The following is a 12,301-nucleotide window of genomic DNA, read 5'->3' on the forward strand; positions in this document are numbered from 1 at the left end:
AGAGAAACTTAAGTGATTATAGTGTCACATTTTTATTGTATTATTTATATCAGAAGTATACAATCATTAAATGTGTTGAAAATTACACAGTCTTGTAATTGTGTAATCCTAAATGAGCAATATTAAGATCAAAGCATCATAAGTGAGTTTTCCCCTTTATTTTCCACATATTTATAAATTGTACATGATCTTTAAAACAAACCAAAAAGAAGTAGAAAGGTATGGGATTTCAAATGCCCTTAAGTTATCCTAAAACAAATCCCTTTAGTTACCTATCCATAGGTATTTTAAATCAGATGTTCTTGTGCCAGGTTTTTAATAATAAAAATGGGCCAGTACTAAAGCAATTACATGGAAAATTTAGCCAAAAAAAAAATGACTTAACAAGATAATTGGTAAAAGTGAATAATGGAGCAATTCAGTGTTATGTAGTATTCAAGGAAAGAAACTGGTTTTGCCTGAGTACCTGGAAAATTTCGTCAGAAACAGTCCCCTGTATATAACTGCATACAAATAACGTCCTCATCTCTTCCTGGCAGACTTGGTGTCTGAGCCCCAGAAGCAGATAAGGAATGCATTTAAGAAAAGGGAGGAGGTGAGGAGTCCCAAAATAAGTCCCCAAGTAAAGGACTCTTCATCTCATGCTCAAAGACCCTGCTCTGTGATAGAAGGGACATCGGAACCACAGAGATCATGGTTAAATCTCAGGCTATGCCGTTTGAAAGTCCTTGACCTTGAGAAAATTCTACAACCAAGTAATGCCCTCATCTCGCAAGGTGCTTTTGAGGAGTAAATGAGACAATATATGCAGAGCACCTAGCATTATTCGTTTGTTTCTTTCTGTCCATCTCATCTTAAATTACATTGTGCATGCCATTAAGGAATGTATTCCCTATTAAATATTTTTGTGATTGCCGTCCTAACTCCTATTTTATGCATTTTGCCAAGCCAAGTCACACTACAGAAATGATAAAAATGACTCGCATTATAAATGTACATTGTTATATGTTATATATTAAATTATTAAGTATATTAATGTATATTTAAAATATTAAACATATATTTAAGTCAGGAGTTGATGTTGTGGGTGCCACACAAAGCATTTGTCTCTGAGTCCTACTTCAGGAGAAGTAAATAAGCTCCGATTAACGCATACAACGTGTCCTCAATGAAAGTGGCCTTTCCTAGTGAATGCCTGTACTTGACAGCCGCCTATGTGCTTCCCGGTGTGTTTCTCTCATTCCACATGCTGCGCCTGGATTGTCTGCACAGCTCCCTTAGCAGTCGTTTCTAGGGCAGCGTGCTGCTGCGGGGACACGTGTTTGCCAGCCTTTCACCTGAGTGCTTTGCCCACAGGAGGATGCATGCACATGAAGTGCCCGCAGCCCCAGTGCCAGCTCGAGTGGTGCTGGCAGTGTGGCTGCGAGTGGAACCGCGCCTGCATGGGGGCCCACTGGTTCGACGTGTAGCTGGAGGGACTGCGACGCTGCGTTCTCCGACATCCTGCCTGGAAACGTCCTACTGTCATCCGCTAGTTTTGCTTTCTCCACACACACACACACACACTCTCTCTCTCTCTCTCTCTCTCTCTCTCTCTCTCTCTCTCTCTCGCACTCACACCAAGTTTTTACCAAAATCACAGAAACAGTCACAAGAGAAGCTTCTGGGATCCCCTGTGGGATTCATTGCACCCTTGGAAACAGCAGAGCTGAGTGTGAGAATAGCAAAAAGTGGTCTCAGGCCTCAACGATAGGCAAAGAGAAGAGCACAGAGCAAATGCAGCTCCGTGACTCGTGGGTGTTGTCATTCATGGGTGAATTCGAGACAGGCTGGGTAAGTACACACAGGGAGATTTCTCAGGTTTACTTTCCTGCATTTCACCTTTGGCAAATATTGAAAAGAAGCCATTGGTGCGATGGGCAATAGTTTCAAGGGACTACAGTCAGTGATTCTCTGTGAGACTGACGGCAGTGGGTTCTCAGAACTCTATTCCCGGCTTTTAGAGCAATGCCGTTAGCTACGTTTGCAGAGAGCATCGATTCCCAAAGAACCACAAGCAATAGTCAAAATTATGTGTTCAGCCCAAGAATTCTGTCCTTGTACACTGTGCTGATGAAAGAGCAACTGTGCATAAATCAACCTGTCAGCTAAGTGAGAAATTCTGAAAGTTAATTCGAATGTTGAATGTTTAAATTGCACAGAAGGAATCAAAATGTAATGTACTTTCATTCCACTTCATTATTCGCAACTTTAGAAATACATGTGGCTTCACTGTACATTTACTGGATAAGGTGCCTCCAAGGAGACACTTTTAGAATTGATTTCATAATGATTCTCTATGATTCTCAGGAGTGCAAGGTATTAAAACAGAATCTTCCAAGAAGGAGCGTTTCTAGGACGATGAAAACGAAAGTGTGCCTGACTCTCTCAGAAGGGTTTATGTACTTCCTGCAGAACCACACTGTAACCCCATCTGAAACACTGGGGCTTACTCCAAGGAATATTCTTTTCCCTGGGACGGTAAACTCACACCAGAATGTTTCCTCATGTTAACATGGATTGAATTGGATTGTTGATCACGTTTCCTTTTTCTTTTTTTTTTTTTTGATGCATTTGCAACACGTTCAAAAGGTGTGTGTACACTAAATGCAGCAGACTCGTGTTCTACAGCACAGTGTGCAGCTGACGAAGGATAACCACTGTCTTGTGTTCTCATTGTCTTCTCAGGAAAACAGTGACCATAATTAGGGCATAATGAGTTCACTAGCACATGGGGCCCCTTTGGGATTTAGGGACCCTGGAAATTATGAAATTGGGAGCAGGGCTTCTCTTTGTAGACGTACCACCAGGAATCCTTGCTGAAGAGAAAGAGGGAATGATCTCAGAAAGTTTCCCAAGGACATCTGCCCCTCTTTCCCTAATTCCTCACCCAGGGACTGTCCTTCCTGCTCTCGCTCTTCCCGCTGAGGCGTTGCACCTGGGACAGGTGCAGAGTGACAGCCACATCAGCACCAGCACAACAGCTTTATGTGGCTTCAGTGTATCCAGGGTCACCCCCAGGCTGCCAGACTCCTGTCAGGAAGCCTACCAATGGTGCAGAGAAAACAGTCAGCCAAGGTTTGTGAGTGTAATAAAAAGGAAGTTCACAGGCATGAGCCACACGTCCCAATGGCCTGTGTCAGTGCTCAGTCTGGAACCACTCAGGGCCTCACTTACATTCCTGACAATCCCCGTAAGTAGCAGCTCCTTGCACTGACCTGACGTGACAAACCAGAGGACTCCCTCCATCACGTGGAGCACCCAGCATTTCGTATCCTCCATAGTTTCGGGGTTTAATGAGGGAGGCCATTACCTCCCTCCAGATCTGCATGTGTGCCGTGGCTGAGAAGTCGGCTCCCGTGCATTCAGGCACCATGGAAGTCCCAGGTCTCTGCTCCTTTCCTGGTGGTCGTCTTTTTTTCCCCCCCAGAATAGAATGCTTATTCTCAAAACAAAGTAAAGGAAAAACTGCCACTGTAAATGAATGTGAATCACAAACCACTGTACATGAGCATGCTTGAGCGTGAATGGTGTAACGACATGTGAACATGTCCAAAGAATAAAAATAGCCTTTACAGAAGAATCTTTATTTTTCTCTGAAATGTCTAAAGAAATGCTTGACAACTAGGCCTAAGGTTGTGCTCAAACTGTCAATAAAAGCATCAAAAGATCTTTTGAGTCCATTTTTGAAGACATATTTTCAATAAATGCCGATGGTGTGGGAGGGAAGCCCAGAGCACGTCACTCCATGAGTCTCCCTCGTGGCCTGAAAGGATCGCCTGGTGATGCATTGGCCCTTTTTGTCTCTAATCTGAGCTCCAGGGAACCCTGCTTGTTTCTTTTTGAAAATAAGGTCGTTTCTTAAGTGCTATGAACATTTGGACGGACTCTGAAAAGCAAACCATCATTTAAAACTCTAGTTCCTTTCCTGCCTTTCAGCAAACTTATAAATGTTTCAAACAGAAGGTAGAGTTGGGAAAGACCAGGAGGATTTTCTCTGCAATGTCATTTCAGAAAAGTTTGGTGACTTTGCACTACTGTCCCCGTGGGTGTGTTGACACTGTATTTCTCTAGAACTGTTTCAATGGCTGTGCTCCGCTCACGTCACAAGGAGGCCGTGTTGGAGTGAGCAGGATGGGACATTCCTGGAGAGCTCCTACACACATTAGGCAAGCAGAACACCCTGAGGGCCTCTGGGTGCCAAACACCCCAGGAAATGCTCTGAGGAAATACACAGTTTCTAGGAATGATGCCAGAGTAGAGAGGCAGCAGGAAAATTGTGTGTGAGCAACTCCTCCACCTACCTATGTGAACTCTGGAGACAACACGACGTCGTGGGGGTGCTACGAGGACTAAATAATTAATTCAATGAAGCACTTAGAACAGTGTCTTGCACGTGGGAAGCACTCAGTAAGAGTTCCCTATTTATTAACAAGTGAACAAGTCAGCGGAGGCCACTGAACAAACTCACAAGAAACATAAAACTATTGCTAACTGATTGCAAATGGGAAGGGTGTTGGCATGTGCAGTCATAGATTTAGTGATTTTATGGCAGAAGCAGGGGACTGATTCGTGGTGGGTGTACCTGTATTGGGTTTTCTTCTGCACAGTTCCTGAAGTTTTCCTACAAAGGCAAGTTGCCTCTGCAAGGCTTGAGGGGACAAGATCCAGCGGTTATGCAAATCATCTCTGGAGTGTAAATCAAAGAGTTGATTTTGCGAATGGAAATGAATAAGCACAGATGTGGAATGCTTATTCAACACGAAACAGCAGGGGTGTGGGAACGTCAACATCACTGTTTGGGTGGGGCCTGTGTCCTGCCATTTTTGATTGCACGGAGAGTAGCGATGTCAGTTTTTAAAAGAAAACCCTATTTTAAAACAACATTGCGCCTATCTTCAGGTACTCACTGTGAATAAACTGTCCAGCCACAAATATTTAAGAATTTTCACTGCAGTTTGACTAATTATGAAAAAAAAAAAAAAAGGTGAGTATTCTCTGGGAAGATCCATTTGGCACAGGTTGGTGGCATTGCCTCGATGGGACGGACCATGGGGTTCCCTGGCCTCATTCTGTGATGCGTCGGCTGAGAGAATCAACTTGGTCACTGAGTCAAGAGGTGACTGGACCCCAGAAGACTGACTCACACTCTCCAACTCATTAGAGAACGAGTTATGAAACCTAGAATGACAATTTACAACTTTTACCGTGATACCTCACCTCCTGATCTTCACATGGGATTTTCCATCTGTCCGGAATCATTTCTGTACAACCCTCTCCTCCCACCTTTGACTGGTCAACCTTGGATCTGCACGTTATCAACTCCTGAAACGCTTCTCTAACCATGCTGGGCTGCATTAAGGGCCTCCGTGGATGTTCCCAGAGCTGGATTCCTTCCCACATGACAGCTGCATGGTGAATCCCCACCAACAAATTCTCCCATCACCAACTGGGTGTTCCTCAAGTCAATTCAGTTCTGACACTCACCACGCAGAGAAAGTGTCAGGCTCCACGGGTTAAGGGCTCAGTTTCACAAGACTGCTCCCACTTCAGGGACCAGTCGCAAGTCCCAGGTTGCCACAACTGGCCATCTACAGCAGGGGTTCCCATGAGCCCCTCCTCAGGTTCAATAATTCACTAGAATGGCTCACAGAACTCAAGAAAGTGCTTTACTTACTACTACCGGTTTGTTATAAAGAATTCCAACTCAAGGACAGCCAAATGGAAGTGTGTAGGGCAGGGATGGGAAGGGGGGTGTGCAGAGCTTCCAGCCCCCCCCCCCACATGACATCAGCTCCCAGTGCCTTCGTGTGCTTACCGACTCGGAAGCTCTCTGAACCCAGCTGTTGAGAGGATTTTATGGAGGTATTAAGTAGGCATGGTTGGTTTTATCATTGGCCATTAGTAATCAGCTTAATCTCCAGCCTTCTCCCCTCCTTCCAGGTCATGGTTGGGGCTAAAAGTCATGTTGGTTTTTCTGTCAAGCAGCCCCCATCCTGAAGCTATCTAAGGCTCCCTAATGGGTCTTCTCATTAGCATTCAAAAGACAGTCTGCACTGCAGAGATTCCAAAGGTTTTAGGAGCTGGGTGCCAAGAACCAAATACGTATTTCTTCTTTCAATTATATTTATTATAACTTATATATATATATCTCACAATAGCATTTAATACGTAAAATTTTAGTCATTTATTTACTTATCTCCATCCTCCTGGGAGCAGATAAGGAGAACATAGCTATTACTCACCTTGGTACCCAGAATACATGGTGCCAGGCCTGCCACATACCAGGCATTTCTGGGTTCTGAGCAAACCTACATGCAAAATCAAACCACAACAAAAAGCCTTCTCGTTGAGCCTAGACCCAGAGCTAAGTGACTCACCCACCAGATAAGTTGACCGGTAGCCCCTGGGCAGATGCACTGATTCCATTACAAAAGTACACCTGACCCCTGGTCTCAGGTCAGGTAACGGCCCTGAAACACCTCATCAAAGGGTTCTGCCCTTGAACTCCCTGCTAGGACTGTATTGCTCTCCTTTCCTAGTGGCCCAGGGAACCTCACCTGTACACTGGGTGCTCCTGAAAACTCTCCATGCACACAAGCAAAGGCCAACTCCACTGCGTTTCCTTTCTACAGATAGTGTGTTTCATCTACAATTCTTGGGTTCTTAATTGTAATCTCAGAGTGACTTCAGTAGCATTTTTGAGGGATGGTATTTAGCATCAAATCGCCACTCAGTATTTTTCCCTGTAAAGTTTTCCTTATGTTTTTCTTTTTATTACAAAATAATTATCCTATTATTACATGCTCATTACAGAAGGTTGAAAAAAAAGGCAAAAGGAAAAAATAATCACCACCTAGAAATAATTATTTTGTAACTTATTTCCTCTTAAAAACAGATGAGCATCTTCCCATATTAATAGGTTTCTAAAGTGACAGTGTTCTGGCCTTCATCATGATCTACTGTACGCTAATTAATAGGTGGTTTTTTAATTTCCAGATCTAATTCAAAGTGTGTTTTTCATGTAGTCATGAAACAATCTGGATATGAAAACTGTTGTGCAATGTGAAAAAATAGTTACAAAGTAATGGTAAGTGAAAAAAGAGTTTACCAAAATTGTACGTGTACTGGAATTGCAATTATTGAAAAAAATTAGTCCTAAGAAAAACATGATTGAAGAACATACATGAAAATGCAATTTACTATGGCGATAAAATTATGTGTGAATTTTTACTTGTCTCTACTGTCCATGGTTTTTGGCAGTGTGAAAAATCACTTTCTGATGAAAAAAAGAAATGCGTTACATTCCCATGACAAAGCGGCTCATATTGCATGCTCCCGAGGAGTGAGGACTTTCCAACCAAGAATTCTGATCTTGAACTTCACTAAAATGATAACAAAACATAGTAAAGATACTCTATCATTTCTTTCAAAGGAATTTTGTCAAATGAATTTGGAAAAGGTGGGGTGGGAGAAAATGAGTTGGATTGAATCTCTGGGAAGATGTGACCTGCTTGCGGCCCTAGCGTGAACACGACAGCTGTGAGTTTCTCCTGAGCTCCTACTCAGCCGGCCGTGGTGACCAAGCTTCCTGCTTTGTCCATGAAAGAGGGTTCCTGGCACATGGAAAGACTCTTAAGGAAATAGAAGGTTATCGTGCCAATAGAAGTAGCCACTTCTGTCTTATTGATATGAAAAAAAAAGGTTTTGTGTTTTGGATTTCTTCCTCAAAAAGCGTCTTTCCCAGCGTGAACCTGATCCATTTCAGGAAGCTGTAATAATCCAGCTCCCACTAACGCGGTGTGTGAGAAAGATGTGAACAAAAATCAACTCAGTGAAATGCAAAGGGGGATGACTTACTTTGTTCACAAGTGATGGAAAATACACTTCTCTCTTTTGGGAAGTACATCGGATGCACTGAATAAAGACATTTTTAAATTCAAAAAATTATTTTGAAAACTGAGACAGTCTTGGGCAAAGAAGGAGGAGGTGGCCACCCTGGCCGTGAGGAGCCAGGCCCAAAGCAGCCCTGAGCGGTCATGGAGCTGGCCCAGGACCGTCCGCTGATGTCAGCTCCCCGACGGCACTCCTGCTCATCCTTCTGCAGGCAGCCTGTGTGAAATTTCCCCTGATCCTCCCCCAAGCCAAACCAATCAAGAGGCTGACATCTTCAAGACTGATGCCTCTCAAAGGAGCTTATCCCACTAAGAACAGGAGCAACAGAAACCAGCCCGTGTTCCTCCCAAAGAACCCATCACGCGGGACTTGAGAATCCCTAAATTCTGAAGCATCTCTCTGCGTCAGCCCGGCTAAACACCAGCTGGTGAGTGTGGGCTCCCAGTGGATCAATGCAAAGGAAGAATTTTTAAAAAGCAGACAAGCAACCCTCAGGGGAATTACGTGTGTGGCACCTAAGGTAAAAAAAAAATTAGGAGATCGGGGAAGGGAGGTGAGATGTTTGAGTGTTTCTCACCTGGTTTTTCAAAGCAGTCAGATTGCCTAACACTGAAAAATGTGGCCAAAAGAACATAGTCTTGACCTCTCCGTGGTCATTGTAATTTCTTAACATTAGAAGCACCTTCTGAGAACTAATATATCTTCTGAAGAAATGTTTTTATATCAGTTTAACAATCCATTCAGTTTCACTTCATTTTCTTTTTCTTCTGTTAACTTCACATGAAATGAACATTAATATTTCACACAAAAAGAAAGCACGTCTCATATGATTCCCTTCTTATAAAATAAAACATGCTCATTTGTGTTTGTAGCTGCCATCCATCGACCCTCCCGTCTGAATGTTCGGTAGCTTGTCAGGAGTTATGCTTACCCAAAGCAATGCTGGCTTTTTGGCGGGGGTGAGATTTGGGCTAATTTTTCTTTTCTTCTTTGTGTTTTTCTTTAGTATTTGAATTTTTTATAACAAGGAGGCATAGTTTTCATAAAATAAAATAAAAGATCATTACTTCAAAGAGAGAAGGCCAACAGAAATCTGTAAACCAGAGACCAGCCTCACTTGTGCACACTTATCAGGGGAACCTTAGTGACATTCATGACAAGTGGGGCCACACCACGACGCCCAAGTGGGGAGAGCCTAAAGGTAGACTGTGTTCAAGGGGTTCTGTTAAAATTGAACCTCCATCTGTTGCCTTGAATGTGTCCACATGGGTCTGATTAGTGAATTAACTGTCACCAAGACCTCACACCCCCAGATGGAGGTATGGAGGGCAGCCTAGCAGACCAGGTAACAGTACCCGAGGGTTTCCTGGGATCTCTTTGACTGGACAATTCTAGGCAGACGTTCAGGCCACAAAACCTTCTCCAAATGCTGAATTTCCCTTTCTGTCTGCCTTGCTACATGTCTCCATTAATATTCATTGGTTGTAGTTATGAGTGGCTTATCCAAATTCTATGCACAAAAGCCCACGAGGATGATGGTGGTATCTGTCTGTGGGGGCCATGGAAATGAGACCATGTAATGTATAATGTATTTTAGCACAATGTTTGCCCACAGTGTGCTAAACAAATCATTATCATTGTTAGTAATGGCAGTGGTTACAATTGATTTTCCCAGTCCAGTTTTAATTTAACCCCATCTTGCCTCAGTGTTTACATCTGTAAAATGGGGACGATGTTAACTGCCACACCTTCCTCATTGTGTTATGAAAATACAACTATTTTTTGCAAATACTCAAGACAGTTGTGAAAAAAAGTATGTTCCAGGGTCTTAAAACAAATGAAAAGCCTGGCATACCATGACTAGTACATTCTAGAACCCCAGGGTCATGGGGAGGGGAGCTCTGGTATCAGTCCCGCTCCTTTTGCCCCCACATTCGGATCTGTTCACAGGACTGGGGCCGCCAGGAAGCTTCCACCTGTCGGGCCACCACCACTGTAGGTCTCTCCCGGAAAAATCTCGGGGGCCTATCCCTGCTGCTTCATGTGGCACTACGCCCCTTTCTTACTTGCTCTCAGGTAAGAGTGGCACAGACTCCCTGCCTTTGGAACAGCTCTTTAAAGCCACTTGCCAACTCACAAATCGATTTTGCTGAAATACCCATGCAAACTCTTGCTGGGACATCCATTTCATGAACTGATGGTTACTTTGCTTTCTCTGATCTGGGGTTTCTCAGCCTCAGCACTTAGACATGTTGGGCTGGATAACTTTCTGTCGTGGGGGGAACCGTCCTGTGCTTACAGGATGATTAGCAAAATCCCTGGTCGCCACCAACTAGATGCCAACAACTCCCCTCCTTCTCCCTGTCACCTCCAGGCATCCAGACATCGCCAGGTGTCCTGAGGAGCAGATCACTCCCCACTGAGAACCACTGCCCCACCATGATTTCACAGTATTGTATGTTTCAATAATGTTATTTCATTAACACGGCTTCCTTTCAGATCCCCCATGCGTCTACAACAGGAGAGATGTTACCTAAATTCATGGCCGTAGACTGTTTTCCCATCTGGCTGAAATCACTGGTAACAGCAGTGTAATTCCTGTGGGAAGATGTGCTCTGGTGGGACCGTGTTTTGGAGGAAGCCCCAGGTTATTCTGGGAGTGAACTGTCAACGGCTCTCGACCACAGGAGAGATGGCCTCGGCGCAGAGGTAAACACACAATTAAGGCCATTCAGGAAAAGTCTTGGACTCCACACTCTGTACTGTTTCTGCTGAGAAATACTTGAGCAGCCACGATCCTTTCTAGTACCTGTCAAGAATGCTCCAATTCACTGAAAATGAAAGCTGAGTTTCTCAGAAGCAACGTAACCAAATCTGGGTTTCTGCTTTCTCCACCACAGTGTTCAGTTTCTCAACCCTGCCACAGCTCACTTGGGAATGTTGTAATTGCTGAATATTTTCTGCCAATGAGGAAAAGACCATGTGCATTACTTGTGTGATTAAAACTATGCGGTCTGATACTTCAGTATTTCTATATTAAACCAGGTTCCCGGGCACAGAGTGCAAAATTCATCCACATGAACTTTTTCCTACACTGTTTTCACAACACAAACTGGATTACAGTTTCCATTACTTAAAAGTGCATCGCATTTTACATACTTGGCAAATACCTACAAAATTTAATTTCCTGTTCCCACTACCCCTTCTTAAAAGCTGTATCTTCCATTTGAAATGGAAGAAAAAGTGATTATATTGGATTTATTGAGGAATATATTGGTCTCCAAAATGGCCATCCATTTTTAGGAATTTTAAGGGTAACGTTAATGAGACATTGCTTTTTGCCATGTCCTCTGGACTGGGATTTAACCAGGTATAAGCAGCGATGCCTCGGTTACTCCCGTTGCAGGCCGGACAGTATCACCCATTGTCTTCCTGGGAGACCGACAAGGTTTCCTGCGGGACAGTGTGCATGTTCACCCACCCTCTTCTGTAGGGGGCGTCTCTCAGCTGTACCTTTTGACTTCTTCTCCCGCTGGAATCCATAAAAAGGACATTAGGCCTCCACATACACTACGTGTTGTATTTCCTCTAATATAACAGTTTATTGTAATAGCCAACCGCATATGTAAAATACCTGTGCCCTTTCTTTCTCTCCTCTCCTTGTGGCCCCCCATCTCTCTGTCCCCTTTTCACTGTCTCCTTCCTCTTTATCTCCTTAATTCAACTTTACTTCAACCCACCGTCTGCCAGGCTCCTTGTACATAGGCCCTGAGGATACAAGGAGAGCACATTGCAGCCCACAGAGCAAATGTGGAGGACAAGATGCAGAAATCCACACAATCCAAGCAAGGCCAAAGGTAAACGTTCTAGAATTTTCCACTTTCAAAAAGAGGATTGCTCACAAATGAAATGAGTTCCAGGATAAAATTTGCCACAGTATGAACTTTCTAAGGAAATCCACATAAGTTGGGTATTCTGGCACTGTGACTTGACATAAAGTTCGTGCAGCCACATAGACTTTGCTTTCAGAGATGAGGCGGGTTGTTCCGGCCAGAAAGTATCGTGGAAATTTATAAGACAGAAATAAACGTTACGAGAAAACCCTTTGATTAGAAATATAGGAAATACCTTTCTGAGAGAAAAGTTATCTCACTGGTGGTATATTTATACTTGTCACCTACTGTGTGTTGAACAAATGTGTCTTGAAAGAATGAGTGCATTTTTCCCTGAATATGAAACTAAATAGCTGTGTATTTTGCCTTGTCCTTTGATCCGTGGGCCTCATTCTAACTCAGGCAGGCCAGAAATATTCGTAGAATAAAATGCATGAACTGTCAGACCCAGCTCTCAGACTACACGGAGAAAG

The 12,301-nt window shown here is 43.6% G+C and overlaps 1 protein-coding gene across 1 annotated transcript in view; it reads left to right on the forward strand.

The window, feature by feature from the left end:
• The window catches only part of PRKN (parkin RBR E3 ubiquitin protein ligase), a 1,140,411-nt gene extending 1,136,701 nt beyond the window's left edge, over positions 1 to 3,710 (forward strand). Inside the window, exon 12 of the mRNA XM_081044895.1 lies at positions 1,357 to 3,710. Coding sequence (XP_080901021.1) covers positions 1,357 to 1,469 — 113 coding nt within the window. The 3' untranslated portion in view covers positions 1,470 to 3,710. The remainder of the gene's footprint in view (positions 1 to 1,356) is intronic.
• The last annotated feature ends 8,591 nt before the right edge of the window (positions 3,711 to 12,301 follow it).

Source organism: Rhinolophus hipposideros (genome assembly GCF_964194185.1).
Source record: "Rhinolophus hipposideros genome assembly, chromosome: 3".
Lineage (NCBI taxonomy): Eukaryota > Metazoa > Chordata > Mammalia > Chiroptera > Rhinolophidae > Rhinolophus > Rhinolophus hipposideros.